The following is a 22,608-nucleotide window of genomic DNA, read 5'->3' as shown; positions in this document are numbered from 1 at the left end:
AATTTCTTTAAATAATTGTTATCATGTTTTATGTATACAAACCCTTGAATGTTAACTAGGTGCAAATGTCAAAATAGTTACATTTATTGCATCTATCACTGGCATCAGTGGAAATACAACATCAGAGTTTAATTGGTTTGACAAATAACTGATGCATTTACGACTGTGGTTTAACCGCATCAAGAATAAATACGGACATCTGATTAGTTTCAGATACTTATGATATAATCAAGCAAGTGATAATATCAACCTATTGATATATATTTAATCTGAATTTCTCACCCTTTTCATATATCATAGAGCATGAAAAAGTGACCTATTCCAGCGGCTCATCCCTACCACTAATTATATAGGAAGTGCCCCCCCCCCCCCCCCCCCGTGGGAAAACCAACGGTCTAAAAGATCCATAAAGCAACGAAAATCAACTGTGTTCAACTTAATTCTGTAACCATGGACTTTTTACACTTGTAATATTTGTCCGCAAAATCAGTTAGTACAATACTTATAATCTCCCCTGATGCCCTCTGGGTAATTCAAAATATACAAATATAATATAATTATACATTTAAAGATAATCAGGGGCAAGACTATTTAGACACTTATACATTAATAATACTCCTTTGACGAAATTGTGATATGCAGTGATATATCAAACGATGTTGTTTTCTTATATGAGCCCCGCCCCCTCATTATAGGGCCCTTTTAATTAATTGGAAATAAAATACTCTTATTCTTATTCTCAAAAATTCAGTATTATTATAATTTCTAACTTAACATAGGTATTAATATTATAAATAAGGTATAATGGAAATCTGGTAACATATTTTTTTTTTGTTCATCTGCTTGACCACAATACATTTTAAGTTTTTTTCTCAACAAATTGGGGATCAGAATATTTTTAAGAACATACACGTCACTCCTTCTTTTATTTAGTTTAATAGTCGTTCCCTACAGAATTTCAGAAAGAGAAAGATTTTTTTTTTACAAAAAACAGAAATTATTAAAGACTACAAGTATCTTGGTCTAATTTTTTGGCTAGATTTTGAAACATTTAACAGAAAAGATGATATTTAAGAGATTAGGAAATAAATCAATGCCGGTAAAGTTTAAAGTGTTAAAGAAATGTCGAAGACATAATTTATCATAGATATTTTTGTATTTATAAAGCCATTTTACCGGCATAACTTTACAGTACAGAGGAATCTTTTTAAACTAGAAATAAGTCTCTTTTTTTTCAGAAGACGATAACAAGTTTTACTCCAGCAACAACAAACAATTTCAATTGATAAAATCTGTCAAAAACGGCGATCTTTTAGACGTTTAAATACTTGGTGCATCTGTTCATTAGCAATAAAGATAAGTCACTAATTAAATTGTCCGAAATTTAAAGAGTACATGCACACATGGAGCTCTGGTAAATATTGAAACCTTTGTATGCATGTGTCAAGTACAGATAGTTTTAGACGAACACTAGCATACATAATTTTTCATCTTCTATATATAACTGTATTTGATGGACACTATAGCCGACTTGAATATCTTTCACAAAACCTAAACATTTTTTGACGAACACTATATGGTCAGAAGCTTTTAATCTTCTACAGATAACTTATTTGACGGACACAGCTGACATCAATAGCTTTTCGTCTTAAAAAAATGAAATACCACTTTCTACAAAAAAACAAATAATTGACGGACACTGACTGCACTATAGCTTTTCTTATTTTACAAAGAGTTAACCTTATTCGACGAAGGCTGATGATTTTCAGCATCTATACATAACCTTTATTTACGTACACTTGCGTAACTAGCTTTTCATCTTCTACATAACAGTATTTGACATACACTGACGCCGTCAACAGATTTTTATTCTTTTACAAACCCTTATTTGACAAACTGACGTCAATCGCTTTTATAGGCGGATCCAGTGGGGCCTGCGGGGTCCGGCCCCCTCTTTCGTCGGAAAAATTTCGTCGATTATATAGGGAATCACTGAAGCATGACTAGAGCGGGTCACCCCCCTTTTAGGTCAGTCAGTGGGCCCCCACCTTATGAAATTGCATGCTTTTCATCTCCTAGAAACACTTGTATGACATACTGATGTCGATAGCTTTTTATCTTCTATAAAAAAAAAAGTACACGTATTTCACAGACACAGGCGTCAATCGCTTTTCGTCTTCTAGAAACACTTATATGACATGCACTGATGTCGATAGCTTTTCATCTTCTAGAAGAAAAAAAAGTACATGTACTTGACAGACACTAACATCAATAGATTTTCATCTTCTAGAAAACCTTATTTGACAAACACTGACGGCAATCGCTTTTTATCTTCTAGAAACACTGATATATGATATACACTGATATCGATAGCTTTTCATCTTTTAGGGGAAAAAGTACATGTATTTGAAAGACTCTTACGTCAAAAGCTTGTCATTCCCTAATAAAACTTATTTGTCAAAAACTGACGTCAATAGTTTTTCATCTTCTAGAAAAACTTATTTATCAAACACTGAGGTCAATATATAGAATTCCATCTTCTAGAAAGCCTTATTTGACATACATTAATTGACGTAAATAGCTTTTCATCTTCTAGAAACATTATTTGATAAAAAACTGGCGTCAATATACTATAGCTTTTCATTTTGTAGAAAAAAATTATTTGACAGACACTAACGTAAAATTTGACATACACTGACGTCAATAGCTTTTCATCTGTACTAGAAACATTATTTGATAAAAACTGTGGTCAATATATATAGCTTTTCATTCTCTAGAAGAGAAAAAACTTATTTGACAAACACTAAAGTCAATAGCTTTTAAACTTCTAGAAAATCTTATTTGACATACACTGACGTCAATAGCTTTTCAGCTATACTGACTGGCTTTAAAAACGCAACACTCATTTTGTAGAATTTTTTTCACCAAATAATGTTTGATCCTCATACAACTACTATTCATGCTCATCATATGTCTTTCCCTTTCGAAAAATAAACATCTGAATTACCTGTGGTTTTTTAACATACCAGATTTTTTAGATCGCACGAAATTTCAGAAAGAGAAATTTCGAGCCAATAAAGGATTTTTTCCGGTTTTTTTTCTTTGTGAAACAGTTCGTTCAATCCTTGGACACACTTTAATCATTTAAAAAATGTTGCATCTCCATATTGCCAAAACTCAGGAATGAAAAGCTGAATCAACTCATTAGAATTCTGCAAACAGGAAAACGTGAACGTGCTGCAACACAAAAAATTGACGTCAGAAACTCGTCTTACTGTACTTCCGACAATGAAACCGGTAGACTGGATTTGTTGAAGACCATCAAAGACTAGATCAACATGTAGTGACAATGCAACGTCAATAGAATTTGATTAGACAACGTCATTTGTGAGACAGATCTACGGCTGCAACGTCAACTGCTAACCAAATTGATGAATGAAATTTTGCACAGATTATTGCCATAAATGTTTCCCATTAACTGAACTGGCAAAGAATCGACTGCAGAAAAACATTTAGAGCCTTAAAGGTTAAACCGCATAATTGACAAAACCCATTGTAATGGGTGGAACAACGGCAAAATCAGAAGGTGCAAAACAGAAACCAAAACGTGCCGAACAGAAATGGCTGACCTTTCTGACAATCATTTTGGCGTTTGTTACAGGCAGTCATTGCTTTTGACGGTGACACGTTCATTGGTATAGGGAAAATCAGGGTTTCAGTGTATAACACAATATTTGAACATCGAAAATGACGTAATCAATTCAACTTTCGAACTGCATTTTTTTTTTCAAACATTTAAGTAATGACAGAACTTTCTATTCATAAGTTTGTTTACAAAAAAATGCATAATTAAAAATGAAAATTGAAAAGAATAATCTAGTGTTGCGTTTCTAAAGCCGGTCAGTATACTAGAAAAATTATTTGATAAAAAAATGACGCCAATATATATATATAGCTTTTCATGTTCTAGAAGAGAAAAAGCTTATTTGACAGACACTGACGTCCACAGCTTTTTATCTTCTAGAAAATCTTATATGACGGACATAGCTGATATCAATTATAATAGCTTGTCCTATTCTACAAAAAAAATTAATGAAAAACCCTTCTATAAAAAAAAAAATTTAACGGACACTGACGTCAGTCACTATAGCTTTTGATTCGTCTTCTAGATAACTTATTTGACGGACACAGTTGACATCAATAGCTTTTAATCTTCAACAAAAAAAAAATGAAAAACACTTTCTACAAAAAATAAATATTTGACGAACACTGATGTCACTATAGCTTTTTTTATTTTACAAAAAGTTAACCTTATTCGACGAAGGCTGATGAGTTTTAGCATCTATACATACCTTTTTTACGGACACTTATGTAACTAGCTTTTTGTCTTCTATACATAACAGTATTTGACATACACTGACAACGTCAACCAGTTTTTATTCTTGTACAACTATGGCTTTTCATCTTCTAAAATAACTTATATGATAATCACTCAGTGGCGGATTCAGGGGAGGGTTCCGGAGGTTGGAACCCCCTTCTTTGGACGATCAATGCATTTGAATGGGGACATATAGTTGGACCCCCTTTTTAAAATGGCTTGATCAGCCCTTGCACTGACGTCAACAGAGGCGGATTTGGGGGGGGGGGGGGGGGGTGATCATATAGGGAATCACTGAAGCGTGACCGGAGCGGGTCCCGTCTTAGGCAGTCAGTGGGCCCCCACCTAGATCCGCCACTGGTCAATAGCTTTTCATCTTCTAGAAAAAACGTATTTGACAACCACGGACGTCATTATCATTTTATCTTCAAGAATAAATACTGATTTTACAGACACTGACGTCCACAGCTCTTCGTCTTCTAGAACATTGTATATGGCATACACTGACGTCGATAGCTTTATAATTTTTTTTACAAAAATTACAAAAACTTATTTGACATACACTGACGTCAATAGCTTTTCGTCTTCTAAAAAATCTTATATGACAGAAACTGACGTCAATAGCTGTTCATCTTCTAGGGGAAAAATAACTTATATTACACTGACGCGTGAGTAGCTTTTCATCTTCTAGAGAAAAAAATTATTGAACAAAAAATAACATGTTATATTCAGGTATATAGAAAACAAATCTGGGACAATTGCCTTTGTTGGTATACAGTAAACATTTCATGCCAGTTAAAAAATATCCAATGTGAATATTGGAAGAGGACTGGTGCTACAACGGGTCTGTCTACACTAGCGTAAAATAGAGTCGAAGATACCAGAGGGACATTCAAACTCATAAGTCGAAAATAAACTGACAACGCAATGCATGGCTAAAAAAGAAAAAAAGACAAACTGACAGACAATAGTACACTAAACACAACATAGAAATTAAAGACTGAGCAACACGAACCCCAACAGGTTGTCTCATTGGCACTCACACCACATCTGCCTTTATCTATATAAAGAGATAATCATAGGTGCTCTGGAAGCCGGTAAGCAGATCCTGCTCCACATGTGGCACCCGTCATGTTGATTATGTTAGTACACACGTTGTTATAAGTCTAATTCGGTATGTCACATTCTGGAAAATTGGACGGGGTGTAGCTACGACATTAGGAACATATATCCGCTGTCGGTTTCATAGATCTGTGAGAGGTATATACCATACATATACTGTCAACCATCTCAGTTCTGATGGCATCCGTAAAACTTACGCGGAGTTCCGAGTCCTAAATATATATGACTTAATTGTCAACAAATACTAAATACTCAAACATTTACTTGCCACTCGACTGGGTCTGTGTACACTACATTTTGAAATGACTTTATTATTATGTTGTATACCTCTTTCAGTGTCGATGTGGCATGCAGTATGTTGGCGAGACAGAGCAGCCATTCAACAAACGCATGAATGGTCATCGCAGTGACTACACTTGCAAGCCCGACCTACCCGTAAGTCGTCATTTGAGATGCACCAGCGTCTGTGGTTTCCGCTTAAATTGTATAAACTTTCAAGATTCTGAGTGTCTCAATTTGAATATATCATGACATGATTCATTTGACATCGTGCTATTACCGAAGAAGGATATCTGTTATCCGAAATATTTAATATTTGTTCATTTTATAGTTATTTAATGGTGATGTTGTACCCTTTTTGACTTGTTATATATCATATTTTGTAGTGTACAGAATCGTATTACATGTTCCATCGCCCTGTAAGATTAATCGTTGACTATTTATTCAGTCATTTTATATATATATATATATATATATATATATATATATACTATACTATAGATAATTTAGCTGATCTGTAAAAATAACATCTCCATGTCTTATATATCATGTACTGTAGCACGACGCTAGATTAAAACTGACGTGGAAAGGTAACACCCGGCCACCGAAAGCTTCATTTTTATGAAGCCCAGGCCTTGAAGTCATAAAACTTTGGTCAGTGCTCGGAGCACAAAAATCATGCTCGAAACCTGAAATCCAGCATTTTCAAAACTCTTTAAAACTCTATTTTGTTTTGAAACATAAATTAACCTAAAAGATTTTAGATTAAGGCAATTAATCTGTAAGATAAGAATTAGCGCTCATGGTAGTCATACAAATATTTACTTGGATTGTAATTTGAGACTGATCAGAGATTATATATGTAAAAAAATTGTGCCGTGAATCAGGAACATATATATTAGATATACTGTTCCCAGCGTGAATAGATTTGAATAGAACACTTTAATAAAAAATGTTTATAATGCATTACACCCTTTTTTGGCTGAATGCTCACTATACGTTGATAATAAAAATAAGTCTTTTGCTGAAATTCAGTTAAAATGCAATAATTTTCAATCTTTAGACAATCTCTTTTTAACTTTTCATATATTTACTATTAGTTAGTATAATTCAAGTAGTTTAATTTATACATTAGCGGCGCAGTATTTATCCAAAAATCTGGCAATAAGGAGAAGTTCAAAGATAATAATTGCAAATTAGCCACAAGTATAGAAATGTTTTAAAACTTGATATTTGAAAGTTATCAAAGGTACCAACATTATAATTTAATCGTGATGCCAGACGCGCGTTTCGTCTTCATAAGACCAGGGACTTTCTATACTAAGAAATAGTATAGAAAATCCCTGATAAGACTCATCAGTGACGCTCACATCAAAATAGTTATAAGGTCAAACAACTTGAATACCATATATGAGGGCCCTCATGGGGTTTTTGATTATGTGATTACTTGGCCGTTTTTTTAATGATTATTTGATTATTAAGCCAAATATTTCATGATTATTTGATTACCTAGGACTGTATTTTTAGTTTATGATTATTTGATTACTAAAGATAAGCAAATATTTAATGATTATGTGATTATATTGGCAAAAAAATGGTGATTATGTGATTCCTAGGACCCCCCCATGAGGGGCCTCATATATATACGAAGTTGAAGAGCATTGCATGAGGACCAAAAATTCCAAAAAATTGTGCCAAATACGACTAGAAGGTCTAGAATGTAATCTTTTCCTGGGGTAAGACAATATATGTCTGTTGCTGTTAATAACTAATTTTAAAAATCTACGGATTCTAGTCTGAGGTTCTAGTATTCAATTCAAATGCAATTTAAAAAAACGCGCTTTTTAACTTTTAAAGTATATAGTAGCCAATCAAAAATGTCGTTACAAATTTCCTTGATATAATTTCCATAACCAATCAAACATCTCCACGTTTATGAACTTCATCTGTTGACCGGCGTGAGGGATTTGGAACGCTTTTAACTTGGAACACCAGAATTACTGGTAAAATGTCTTATTATGATTCAAATTTGAAATACTTTGATACTTAATTCCCACGATCACTTCTGTTTGAAACACCAGCTCACTTGGAAAATGCCCAAAACCTTCATTATTTGTAAAGAAACGATTAAACCGAAAAAAGGGGGAGGACGAATAATCATGACATGCCTGATTTTTCAGATCATATGATCCAGTAACATTAGTCCCTAGTCAGTATTAAAACTTTAACACATTTACTAAAGCTCAGTCTTGCTTATTTTTATTTGGCCTGAATGATTTTTTTACAGCCCAATAGAAACTGCAAAAACTATGTCCCATAATTGCATAAAAAAAATCTCTATTTTAGTGACTGAGCGAATTGCAAGTATAAGGTTGCTGCAAGGGTTACCTTGAAGACTACAGAAGTCTTGACCAAGGATAAGATATTAGCTTCATATCTTACATACAGCATATATTGTCTATTGAAAGAGTAATGATAAAACTGAAAAAGGGGGTGGCTAACTGGCTAATTAATAGACCGAATTCGGTCTAGCTAATTAATGAAAAATAAAAGATATCAAACTGTTTATTGGTTGGTATCTAAATGCTGTATTCACCTATATGAGAGTATGAAGACCGTTAACCGTCAGTCTTTATTCTTGGAAACCAGCCATACCAAATGGCTTCTTTAGTCTTTAGTCTTTAGTAAGTGTCCCAAATGACACTGTAAACACTTGTGTACGTTTCCTCTTTTGTAGTTTCTTCACATATGTAATGTTCACTCATGTACTACAGGGCTCACACTACTTCAGAATTATAGGGAGAAGTGACTTCTCTTTTTGAAACTGATAGGGAGAAGTGGTGAGATTAGAAAGAGAAGTGCTCATTCGCGCTGTGCGATACAATGTTTGGATTTTACAATAGTATAAAGGGCCATATATGTAAATAATGTTCTTTTTATACTGTTCAATTCATATCTGAGTAAAAAAATTACAATTAAAGTAACATTTGAAATTAAAAGTAGTTTAAGCTTGTGAGAAACTACCAACTAAATATCTAGCACTAAAAAAATAAAAAATATTTAAAAAAATGTAAAGAAATTATAATATATCAATTACAATTTAATTAAAAATTATCTTGTGTATGACATTCAGTGTTTCTCATAAAAAAAATATAAAAGTTATTAAGCTGGGCCATAATATATTGATATTAGTATAATAGTCTCAGAGTTAAGTAACTTTAATCAATAGTTTGAAACAATCCATAAAAAATATAAGGAATTATATACACCAATCAATTAGATGTAACCAAAAGTCTCTTAATGCGTGTGGAATGCGTAATTTTTCCCTTTGGGATCAATATTCTTCTGTCAGCTGTTCCATCCGTGTGTCCGTAGTAATTATTGTAAAAGTACGGATTTCGGTCATAGCTGGTCCGGTTCAGATCCGTAGATTAGAAATCGGTCAATGGCGGCCGAATGCAAGAAAATTTACAAAAATAAACGATGTTTGACAAGTTATTTGGAAAGAAACATGACGTTTTTAATGCAATAAATGGATTAAAATTTACTGGAGGCAACTTTTATCACGTTTAAATGAAGTAACAAACTTATTTTGCCGCAGAAATTGAGGTTGATGTACGTTTTCGAGTAACAAGCACCGGTACTCGCAGAAATGCACGAAGTGATAAAAAGTTGTATTTTTATCAAATAACCTGCTACCCACTGCGAAGACAATGCTTCAAACTCTTTTCAAAAGATAATGAATCGTTTATGTCTGAAATTTTTTAATTATCAATAAAAATTTGATGTTTCATCAACTTGGTAAAAATTGAAAATGTCCGATGACGGAAGCGACTGAAAGCGACTGTCGTCAAGAACAGGGCGACTTGTTTTCGCTTTTGGGGGTCGAGGAAAGCGAAGTGACGGTCGGGAAGGCGACTTCTTCGCCCAAGTCGCCTGGTAGCGTGAGCCCTGCTAGATTGAAATGGTGGCTGCTGCTTAAAAAATTTTGACTTAATTTTGATATAGATTTATAGTGTTTTTTGCTGTATAGTGTTTTTGAATCTACCAGACTCCGTTAAATAATTTTCCAGATGGCACAATATCTCATTTCGATTGTCTCTATTAATGTCTTCTTCATCGATTCCTAATACGGTGTCTAAATCCATGTGTATATTTCCTGTAATAAAGTAAATAGATGTTCTCATCCTCTCTCTAGCCTCCTCATAGTTAGAACAATGTAAAAGGTAGTGTTCTACAGTTTCGGCTACTATTCTTGCCTTGGAAACCAGCCTTTCTGATCAAAATCATTGTTGCTTTTGTTTATATTAGGTAACAAGACTGTTAGGCAAGGAAACCAATCACCTCCATGTTTAATGCAATAATGGACAGTTTGGGACCAAGAGAAACCAGGCCAAAATAAAAAGATTGTATGTTTGCCCAAACGCGACCAACCCAAAATAAACCCGCCGACTCAAATTCTTTTTTGACGTTTTTTTGGAGAATTTTTTTTTTTCAGAATTTTTTTGGGTCCGCTCCGTCATCGTACAAAACTTAATGTTTGTCGTCTTTGCGTTTAAAAGTAGCTGTGAATAAGATTAAAAGAAAGCGTATAAGAGACACAGTTAATCGATATTCAATGTTCTCTGTTTTTATCTTCTGATTTAACAATGTTTAACGAACGTAAAACAGTAAAACATGTGAAGTGGCACAGTTTTTTTACGCTGTAGGTGTCTGTACTACCAAACCCTTTCCTATATACTCAATGTTAATTTCATCATGTTTATCGTAGAGTGGTTGTTTCGGACACAAATTAAGGCTTAGTAAATAAGAACGTCTGCTTGCAATGATACTTGTATTGAACTCTGAAAAGCTAACGTCACAACAACGGTGACGTCGTGTACATGGAGAGCGGTAGAGGGAACACCTCATGTGCAATTCTTAACATTCTGGGGGCCCGCAAATGAATTTAATTACAATAAAATGAAAATAAATTATGAAAATTTCACTTTGAATTACTGTCTCTGATAAATATTAAACTTTGAATGTCTTTAACTGTCTTTAATAATGAACACGAATAAATGATTTCATAGTCTGTAATATAGCACGAGCACTTAACAGTCCATAACATTGTACGATAGTCTCATTTGGTCCATATTTTATCTATTCTTTTGCTTTGGTCTTCGCTCGTCCTGCGGGTAGTATTTCACCATGTGGTCCTGTGTATTCTTCAGCTACCAGTTCTAGTGGATATAATAATTGGGGTTCCTTCTAAAGTCTTTTAATTACATTTTCTTTTCTCCACTTTGCAATCTCTTTGTTCACTGGTGAAGATGGATGATTTTCTTTCCGGGATAAAGTAGTGAACTGTTTGTTGTCATGGTTACTTGTTTTCTGTTATGAATCTAATACTTTCCTTCTCCCTGTCCTCTCGTCAATAGGTTCAATGCCAAATGATTCTGTCTTCCAAAACTTCCCCGGGTTGCATTCTTCTGTATTTTGTGATTTCCTCAAATTCATTGTAGATGTTTGCTGGTGTTTGTATCTTGGTGTACTGTGAAGTGGTCCTGATAATAAATAACCAATTTTGGATTTCACGGCAGTAGGTCCCTCGCCTCTAATAATATGGTTTTCTACAATTGACCAATAGTAGTCGGCTCCTACGAGTAATGAGATGTGAAAATTGTCGTTCGTGGTAACTGGATGCGCGAGTTCTATTCCTGATAAATACGGCAATTTAGCGGCTTTACGGATGTACGTTTTGAGCGGTGCGGCGATTTCCGGTACGATCAATACTCTGATCGGCATTTGTCCTTCATCTGTGAGCAAATAAATAATACTAGTTTTTAAATGTCTAATTCTTGTACTTTCTGCACTGTCCCCAAATCCGGATAAGTTAAAAGTCTCTGTGCCAGTTATTGATAACTGTAATTTAGCGACTAGGTCTTTTGTGATGAACGATCTCTGTGCTCCTTCATCAAAAAGAATGTTGGCATCTGAACAGTGTCGTCCCGATCTTACTGGATTAATTGCAGTTTTTAGCAAAACATTTGTATTTGCCTGTGAATGTGAAAATGTGTCCGGTTCCTTCGCGTTGTGTTGTATGGTACTTACGTTTACACTGTCTAGATAATCATTGTGTGTATTCTCTTTACATAAACTTGTGTGATGACGCTTGTCACACTTTCTGCATGATTTGATTGACTTACAATCAACCAAATTGTGATGTCCTAAACAGTTGAAACATAAGCGGTCTCTTTCGACTATTGATATCCGGTCTTGATATTCAACAACTTTGGTACAGTTTACCGAGGCGTGTGATTCGTGACAATAATCGCACTGTTTAGATTTGAAGTTAGTGTTTTGGTGATTCTTATTTTGGTGGTTGTGACTAAATTGTCGATTTCGCGGTATTGTGTTTGTCAAAAATGCTGCAGTAGCGGTAGGATTTTCATGACTGTCTGTTGAGTTACCGGCTTCCATGATATTTATTTCATTAAATATGCCTTTTCGTAAGTCTGCCAAGCGTATGTTTGTGGACCCAAATTCTCTTGCTAGGTTTTTTCGAATTTCCCCTGGTAGTTTGTTCAATATTATTGGCACTAACAGCGCTCCATATGAAACATCAGTTTGTCCTAGTGATTCTAAACCTCTTATGTAAATTTCAATGTTGTCATAAAATTGTCGGAGGTTGAAAAGTGTGTACCTAGGCGACGTAATATCAATAAGTTCCTGCATATACCTCTGTGTAATTTTATGTTGCTGACCATATCTTTCTTGTAATAGGGAAATTGCCTTTTCATAGTTTGCATTAGTGAGCGCAAAACCTGTCACTGATTTAAGAGCTTCATCGTGAAGTAACGATTTCAAATAATTGAATTTTTGGGCGTTGCTTAAGGTTGGGTTCATATGCACGGCTGTCTCAAATGAGTCCCAAAATGATTGCCATTGAAGTATATCTCCATCGAAAGTAGCATTTGAGTAGGGAGATTCAACTTGGGTAGTTTGTTGTATTCACTAGTTGAGCTAAAGGATGGGCGAAAATCTGACAAACGGTAATTTGAATTGTTCTGATGTTCTGTATATGAAGAGTGTATAGTATGAACGGGTTGAGTAGTTTCTATGCGTGGAGTAAAACTTTCTGCGTGTGTATTCAACGCTGTAGTTTTGACTAAGATAAATTTGTTGACTTGACGAATTTTACCTTCTAAGTTAAATGCATACTCATCTGCTTCAACGATCTCTGTTTCAATATCTCCGTCGTCCAGTTCCTGTACTATGTCCTCATCTAACTTGCGTAATATTTCTTGCTTCCGTTTCAAACTATCCAATATGTTTGACAAATCCTCCGTGTCCACGGTTCCATCTTCTTCTTGTTGAACGTCTTCAAATTTCTTTATCAGTCTGGAAACTGCACTTCTATGTCCTGCTCGTATCGAACGTAGCTTCAGATTCATCCTGGTCTCGGTACCAATATCGTAGAGTGGTTGTTTCGGATACAAATTAATGCTTAGTAAATAAGAACGTCTGCTTGCAATGATACTTGTATTGAACTCTGAAAAGCTAACGTCACAACAACATGGAGAGAGGTAGCAGGAACACCTCATGTGCAATTCTTAACAGTGTTATCGAATATCTAATAAGAATATTCAGGTAGATTTGTTCAAAACCATGTGCAATCGAATATTTTCAATGTTATTCTGACAGGAAATGGATCCGGAAGTTGCGAATTTTATACAATCTTGCAAGAAGATTTTGTTTTTACTGAATAAAAAGGAATTATTTCTTGATAATTGTTGTCTTTAATTATAATCTTCCTTTATCATGTAAATTAGATGCCCTTTTATTCAAATAGTTCAAATTTACAAGTCTCATTAGACAAGATCAGTAGGTTGCTGTTTGGGAGAATTTGATAAAACTATAATTGCTCACAGAATCAGAAATATAATCTTAACTGAATGTAACTCCTTCTGAATAATTTATTGCAATATGAATATAAATCCCTTTTGACAAGAGAAATCTGACTTTTGTCAGAAATATATTTTTTTCACATGTGCAAAAGTAAAAACATATTATGGACGCCATATTCACTGTGCTTAAACGGCTGTGGGTAACTTAAGTTACCCACAGCCCAAGATGGCGGACTCTAAACCTGTTGATATTTAATTCATACAAAATGTACCTTTTGCAACGTTTTTCATGCAGAATGTAAATATTTATAGGAATATTGAATAAAGAAATTACTAACAATTACCATAAATTTGTTAATATAGAGTTCACTAAAGCGCAAGGTCAACTTTAAAAAATGCATAAGATGTCTGTAACTTTTTGATCGAAACTAAACCGACTGTCCGTAACTTCATTTTTAGATGTGGGTAACTTTTGATTTAAAATTTTAAGAATTATAATTTCAACAATTAGAAGACAATTAACATCATATTTGTAACCTTCGCGGCCGTTTATACTACTCATTCACCACTAAATGTGATTTTATTAACGCATCATACTTACACCACAGACGTTTTATGTGGGGTTTGTGGTACTCCATCCTGGTTATGGTTTGAACTTTTATTTACTGATGTGCGTCTTATCGACGTTTTTCGCTTGTCAGACCAAAGCTTTTCCATACTCTTTAATATTTTGAGTTTAATTATATGTTTGCGGTTTACCTTCACCTCTGTTTCTTTCTATGTGTATTTTGATGAATACTCTTTGACGCGGCTCGGTATTTATACATCCCACCAGTTAGATATAGTGTTATGATTTTTTGAATTTGTTTCCTAGTATGTTTTTTTTCTCTCTTTGTATGTTATCAGGGGTTGTTAGACTATTAAATTACCCTGTTGTCCTTCGTAGTTATTTATATTTTTATATACTATGTCGAATTGTTGACTGCTCTTTTCCTTTTATTGTCACTGACTTTTACCTATTGTGTCTTTTAGTTTGATTCAGTTTAATGAGATTTAATGCAACTTGCATACAAATGAAATATGCAGCTAGCTGTAAAACTAGGTTTATTCATTTATACAAAATGTCCTTTTTTTAAGTTTTCCTATTTACTGTAAATCTTGGCCAGGTTGCCGCAATATCACCGTGCGCAACGTCCCAGTGTGTCCAGATTGACACCCCTTTTATTTTACTGTCAATGCTGATGGGATTTGTTTTTGTGGGGATGAAAGAAAAGTGTTTTTGGCTTTTTCAAAAAGACGGAAAAAGTTTGTGCACTTAAGTCTCGTAAAGTCTATCCACTGGGCAATTTGGGTTCCCCTCCAAAATCCCGGATTCACGCTACCCTTGTCGTTGCTGGCAGAAAATCAGTAAGTGTATACATGTATGTGTAGTCTACTTGTTCAAAAATAAAAACGAACAATGATGTTTCAACAGTTTATCTGCTATGATCGGAAACTCCGAACTAGGCGATTCGGGTACCCCGACGTTATACAAAATGAGACCCGAGTTTTGCGGATTTATCGTGATTTTTTTCATATTTTTCCAATTTTGTCTTCCATCGATACAATGTATTATATCATACTAGACATCTACTTCGTTTTGTGAATATGTATTCGATGCAATCTCTATCATCAGTTTAAACATTACATCCGCGTATGTCGATTCTTTGTGAAAGTTACGGACATCTCTATTGGTATGATGAAAAAAGTTACGGACAAGTTGTTTTGAAGTTACGGACAGCCTAAGTGTTTTTTAAAATCGTGCTGTGATCGTTTATTTTGTAGAATTTAATCACCTTTCCAGTTTAGGGGTTTCCCTAAACGATTAATACAACTTTTAAATTCAGTTGTTTAATTGATGCATTCGTGGTATTGTTATTCTATAGAAGAAAAGTATCTAACCGACGCAAGGCGGCTCCATCTTGGGCTGTGGGTAACTTAAGTTACCCACAGCCGTTTAAGCACAGTGATATTGGATTTTTATACAAAGTGAGGAAGCCTCTAGAACCATGACCTAAAAATAAATAGTCTTCAGAAAACGTTAACTTTATGCAATATTATATTTTATCAATAATGATTATTTTCAAAAATTTAAACTTGATTATTTAAAGAAATATAATTATAACAAATACGTTTTTAGTTTGGAGATTCTACAGAACATGCTTTGATCTATTTATAGCCAAATTAGTTTACCTGTGTGATAATGTAAAATATAATTTTTTTTTTCAAAACATAAAAAAGACACAAACTAAGGATGGTAGATAATTATTCATATAAATATTTTAGGACATTTAATCTATTTTAATAGAAATAGGATTTAAAAACTGCAAACAAATTTAATCATTACATAATCAGCTGATATTTTTTTTACACAATCATCGTGTTGATGGAACTGTTGAAAATCACTTCATAAATCCACCAGCCCTTTCACACAGTTAGCAATTGTCAGGGTTATAAACATCTCAGGATACAAATCATATAGTAGACTAATTTATTTATAGAGGTTTTAAATTCATGGCTTTTGGTTGTCTCTACAAACGTTTGACGGAAACAAAAAGATAAACTGATTTAAGATCTTTTAATTTTTTCATGCAAATTCTGATAAAAAAAAAAAAAAAAAAAAAAAAAAAGAATTTGCCTACCTACCTACCCACACCCAGTCATCATGGGTCGGGTTTAAGCAAACTGAAATATTTTTAATTGTGGCCCCAGTACCTGTTTCCCTACATTATTGAGGGTGGTAAAGGGGGTCTAAACATACAAAATTATGAAATTGAAATCACAAAAACTTTGCTCAGAAAATAAAAATCAGGAAAAATGAAGCATGAGAAATAAAGTCCAAAGTATTAAGGAAAAAAGTAGTAGATATAATAACATCTTTTTTCCTTAATACTATATTATTCAATCGTTTTTGGAGATCATGTAGTCATTATTACTGGTCAAGAAGACCCTACGGTTATCTTAATTATGAGAATCCACACGAAACATGGAAAATATATAAGGTGAAAGTCAAACCATATAAAAAAAGATGTGGTATAATTGCCAATGAGATAACTCTCCACAAGAAACCAAAATGACACAGAAATAGGTCACCATATGGCCTTCAACCATGAGCAAAGGCCATACCACATAGTCAGCTATAAAAGTGCATTCCAATAGATATAAGAAGATGTGGTATGAGTGCCATTGAGACAAATCTCCATCCAAGTCACAATTTGTAAAAGTAAATAGTCAACATGGAGCCTTAGCTCACATCGAACAGAAAGCTCTAAAGAGAACCAAAAATAACTAGTGTAAAACCATTCAAACAGGGAAAACCTAATCTATACAAAAAATTATTAGTATTCATATAAATATGTTTCTTTTTGGCAGAATGATGAAGCTTAAGAATATCTTCCTGTTATTTTTATCCATTGGACTTCTCCATGTCAGCATCTGTGATACAGAAGAGGAAGAGGATGATGATGATACAACTGTTGAAGTAGAAGAGGAACCTCCTGCTGTTGTTGAAAAAGTAAAATAATAAGTTTGTTTTCTAGCATAATTTCTTATGATCATGATGATACCATAATGTCTTATGATCATGATGATACCATAATGTCTTATGATCATGATGATACCATAATGTCTTATGATCATGATGATACCATAATGTCTTATGATCATGATGATACCATAATGTCTTATGATCATGATGATATCATAATGTCTTATGATCATGATGATACCATAATGTCTTATGATCATGATGATACCATAATGTCTTATGATCATGATGATACCATAATGTCTTATGATCATGATGATACCATAATGTCTTATGATCATGATGATACCATAATGTCTTATGATCATGATGATACCATAATGTCTTATGATCATGATGATACCATAATGTCTTATGATCATGATGATACCATAATGTCTTATGATCATGATGATACCATAATGTCTTATGATCATGATGATACCATAATGTCTTATGATCATGATGATACCATAATGTCTTATGATCATGATGATATCATAATGTTTTTAGGGCAGACAAAAAAATCTTACCTTTGTTTTCTCTTATTACTCTAACATCAATGAACATGTTAAAAAAAAAAGATAGGTTGGTATGAACATGTAAGCAAATTTTGAACAAATTTTAAAACTGTGGAAAAAGATTGACTTTAATCTTTTTAGAAATGACCCAATAAATCTTTAGGGTATGCACTAAAAATTAATTTTAAATTGAGTTAGGGCTATTCCAGAAAAAAATGTATGGGAGGGTTGGAAGGCACGTTATATTAATAATACATGGGTGATGGGTATCAGAGCAACTTGTCACATGTATATAATGCACTAGGATTCTCAATTACAATTGTCTGGGTTGTGGGTGCTGTGACAAACTGCCTTCCAACCCCACCATATATTTTTTCTGGAATAGCCCTTAGCAACAACTCATTTTATTTGTCCTTTTGTATTATAATTCTCTAGCAATAGCTCACAGTTCTATTTGTTTCATTTTGTTTATTTAAACCTGATGACTTTTTTGTGAAGTCTACAATACTATTTATGTGTCATCATTAGAATCTAGAATGCCATAGTAATTAGTATGTTTTGTTATTTGAAGGTTAATTATGTTCCTCCAGTAGTGAAAGGAAATACATTCTTTACGGAAACATTTGATAAACCAGCAGATTTTGAAAAAAGGTTTGTTGAAAATGAATTTCTATATTTATAGATCTATGAAATGATCAAGAAAGAATACATTTTATTATTTGTTAATATTCATCATGAATTACATGTACATGCACACATACAACTGGGAATAAGGAAAAAGATGTCCTAAACTTGCCCATTATCCTTTATCAACCAAAATGATGTTCATACAGAGTAAAGTTCCTATGTTGGAAGTTTATCATGATGTACATGTAATATAGTAAACTATTATATTTATGAAAAGTCCAAGAAGACACAATACCTGCAATAATTTATTATGACAGAACAAAAAACAAAAAAAACAGATATATATTATGTTCAAATTATAAAATTTGAGAATAATCAGCAGTACCTGTTGGTGACCTTCTGCTGTTGTTTTTCTATGGTGGGGTTGTCCATTTGACACATTCCCCATTTCCATTCTCAATTTTACTATTCTGTTGTGAAAAAAAACCTGATATCAAAATAAAGGAGATTAATCAAATTGACAATGTTTTAAATCCGAGAAAGTGGCATACAAACCTCAAATACTAAAATAAAAGTTATATTCACATAGTGTTTTTGTTGTTGAAATTACAACTGAATAAAAGTTTAATTTTTCCATTCCACAGATGGACCAAGTCACAGACTAAGAAAGATGGTGCTGAAGAAACTATTGCCAAATATGATGGTGAGTGGTGATAAAACTAATTGTCAAATCATCATATGATGGTGAGTGGTGTGGTGATAGCCAAATTAGGATGACGATTTATAATAAAACATTTATATAGAATTTTGATTCCATTTTTGCTTCTTTGTCACCAAAACTATTTAATAGTCTTTTTTTAGTGAAAAAATCCTTTGCTGCATTCCATGCTGAAATATTTGGATAACCTATTGTTACTCTTGTGGGTTGGTCCATCAGAAATACAAAGTAGTATATATTGATAGGACATTAACATGTAATCATACTGAATTAGCTGTTGACCATTACACAGCTGTCAATCAATTCAAGTGTATACAATTTACATGGTTTAATTAGCAAAAGAAAAACTTGTTAAACGTCATACTGCATCTACATATTTTAATTACTTGACTTTGTCTACTTTTAGGAAAATGGTCCGTGGAAGAACCGAAAGACAGTGCTCTGAAAGGTGATCATGGCTTAGTGTTAAAGGTTTGTAGTATTTAGTATCCTGTGACTCTTTCAATATACTTATAGATAATGTAGAGGTTACCAACTACATTTTACCTTCATTAATTTGGTATTGTCTTTCAATGTGAGGTGATTAATAAGAGAGTCAGAGACCACAGATACATTTAAGGTAATACGATACCGAATGACGTTACGCCACGAGTTATCGTTCCTGACGTTATCGAATAACGTTCACACATATAAGCCAATGCAGCGGGTTTTGTGTAGCATTTTTAACGGTAACTTTCCCTAGATGCAGAGTGCCGAGAGTTTTGATGCAATACGTAGCGGTTATTTGACATAGATTGTTTTATCGTTTTCCGGCAATCATTCTGCTCATTGTTAATCTTTAAAAAGTATTACTGTACTTTTTAAATATTGTTTCTTTGATATTTAAGCATCTGCACGCTTTATCTACATATGTTCTTATGCATAACAGGCACAGTTTTATCACTTTATTTTTATTCTTGGTATATATATAGGAAGATATGGTGTGAGTGCCAATGAGACAACTCTCCATCCAAATAACAATTTATAAAAGTAAACCTTGGTTTATTTTTGCAATAAGTACTTATTCATGATTCACGCCGTATCCCCATGAAATTTTGTTTTGAAAGTAGAAATCTAATTTATAGAAGCTTAGGATGATGTGTGAAAAAAACGGTGAATTTTACAACTATTAATTCGTTTTAAAATGGTCATCAAAAATTAACACCGCTCGGACAAAATTGAAATTTATTTGGATGAGAATACGGATATAATTAGGGGAAAGCACAATACAAGCAGACTTTGAAAATCATACAGAAAATAGTTTGTTTGTATGGAATGTAAAAAAGTGGTTATTTAGCCGAATAACTTTTCCTGTGTTCCATGTGTAAACAGTCTCTGAAATTCATTGGTCTGTACAGAGTAAATTTGATATAGTTTTGGAAATATTTTAAAATACAGTGCCAGCTTTGTAATCGTATAAACCACGTCTACTCAGGACGGACAGCAACATCGGAATGAAGCATTAGAAAGTTAGCGAAGGCTGAGAAATACATGGGCACTTGATTCGGCAGAAATAAAATAACAAAATTCAGGTTCCGTTACAGTCTGAATAAAGCCAGCCCCGAGTATCCACTTGCGTCTACAAACGCAATTTGATAGTTGGGGCTGGCTGTAGTCAGACCGGTTCCATGTTCCCTGATTCCGTTATAATTTTTTTCTCGAAATTTACATGCAAACGGCTGACTTTTTATTTTTCAAACGGCAAGAGACTGTAAAAAAGCTAGATCTTGAAATTATTTAGATTTTATATTCGTGTTAATTTACGCTTGCATGGGTATTCGGTGTTTTTTTAGTTTTGAGTTGGAAATAATGTACATGTACAAGTTGGGAGACAAAACAACTGAAAGAAAATTAACAAAGTTACCTTTTAGCGCTCTGAGGGCCCGATGATATTGCTCGCATAATAGGCGTCGGAAAAGGCCCGGAAAGTTTCTTTCTTAAAATTAGTTTTTAGAACAAGTATACAAGTATATATGTACATGTATAGCGTCAGTTTGAATTTTCCCGACCATCATCGCGGATGCCCTGCCTCTATTGTAAAACTACCTATTGTATTTATTGTTAACTTGTTCTCGTCCTGAACATGCATGAACTATTTTCCACTGGACGTTAACCAACCAATAATCAAAGCAATCAATCCTACAATTTACCCCCGTCACTTGGAACTTTAGTTGTTAAATGTTAAATCATTGCCTCTAATTTTTTCAAAAATTCAACAAAGTTTAAACGCAGACCGCGAGGAAGACCAAAATTGAACAGTTACGCAAAACTAAATATCTACGTTACTGCTTGCTCATTTTGGAAGTGGGGTAACATGAGATTTTATTTGTAAAAGTACAAGTACAAATAAAAAAAAATTGTGTACATGTACATGTTATTTGTACAAAAGTTGGCTGATAGAATGATAAATAGAGATATGTGATATGCAATTTATAAAAAAGCAACAGCTGGGTATTAATTAACTGACATCAACACCTTGAAGACATCAAGAAAATGGTGACTAATGCTAATTGGAATAGTATCTTTACACTTCTTATTTGTAGTTTTAGTAAACGTTGGAAAATTTTGAGTATGTGTAGTAAAATTGTCACAGTAACATTTCAGTCTTTTGGAAAATATTAGTTTAAGTCTTAAAACTTTTGCTCTTCTCTAGAAAATTCAAACCATTATGAAATATAAGGAGATGTGGTAAAATTTTCAATTAGTCAAGTTTCCACCAAAGACGAAATGACGGAAATGCTATCCTTCTTACATTGCTACTACATTTCAGATCTCCAAATTACCATTCCATTATATGAACTGCATATTCAAAAATATGCATTGTCACCAAATTACTTATAGAGCACGTATCATCATATTGTTTTACATTTGTCCGTTCGACCGTTAATCCCGCACTTAGTATATATAGAATTAATTCTACAGACTACAGTAGTTTTGCTTCAGCTTTATAACCATGTACCTGATGTTACTACTCATATTATAGGTGCGCATATCGTCTGGAGTTTCTTTTTTGTTTCATGACAGGCTGCTGGATTAGGCATTTTGATAAAAATACAAAGGCACACAGAGTACAGACTCCGGCTTACATCTTATACAGGTTGAATTTCAAGCTGGAACTTTTAAATTTCGCAGTTGGTTTACTTATATAAAGAATGCATATATGATCTCAAGATTTGTTATGTAAATAATTTTTCACAAATGACAGAATGTTGAAATTTGTGAAATTTTGCATACAGTTTACTAAGACGAATAATTCAGTCCCTCCCCGTAATCGATCTCTCCTACTTACTTAATGTAGTAAGCGGAATATAACGACTGAGTTATTCGGGTTAACAGTTTGCAAGGTTTGTCCGACTTGCTGTAGCAAACAAGTAACACATTTACACAACGAAGAGTACACTATACTACATGTATTGTATGTACCATGTCAAGAATATGACAGCTGTTTATCATTCTTTTGATGTTTTTCA

General features: G+C 33.5%; 1 protein-coding gene across 2 annotated transcripts in view; it reads left to right on the top strand.

The window, feature by feature from the left end:
- The first annotated feature begins 7,691 nt into the window (after window positions 1–7,691).
- The window catches only part of LOC139486609 (calnexin-like), a 41,203-nt gene continuing 26,286 nt past the window's right edge, over window positions 7,692–22,608 (top strand). For both annotated transcript variants that reach the window (XM_071271530.1, XM_071271531.1), the window contains exons 1-5: window positions 7,692–7,782; window positions 17,080–17,221; window positions 18,326–18,405; window positions 19,026–19,084; window positions 19,506–19,570. In XM_071271530.1, coding sequence (XP_071127631.1) covers window positions 17,081–17,221; window positions 18,326–18,405; window positions 19,026–19,084; window positions 19,506–19,570 — 345 coding nt within the window. In that variant the 5' untranslated portion in view covers window positions 7,692–7,782; window position 17,080. The remainder of the gene's footprint in view (window positions 7,783–17,079; window positions 17,222–18,325; window positions 18,406–19,025; window positions 19,085–19,505; window positions 19,571–22,608) is intronic.

Source organism: Mytilus edulis, chromosome 8, assembly GCF_963676685.1.
Source record: "Mytilus edulis chromosome 8, xbMytEdul2.2, whole genome shotgun sequence".
NCBI classification, from domain to species: Eukaryota; Metazoa; Mollusca; class Bivalvia; order Mytilida; family Mytilidae; genus Mytilus; species Mytilus edulis.
The sequence above is the reverse complement of the archived record's forward strand: the minus strand, read 5'-3'. Positions and strand labels throughout refer to the sequence as shown.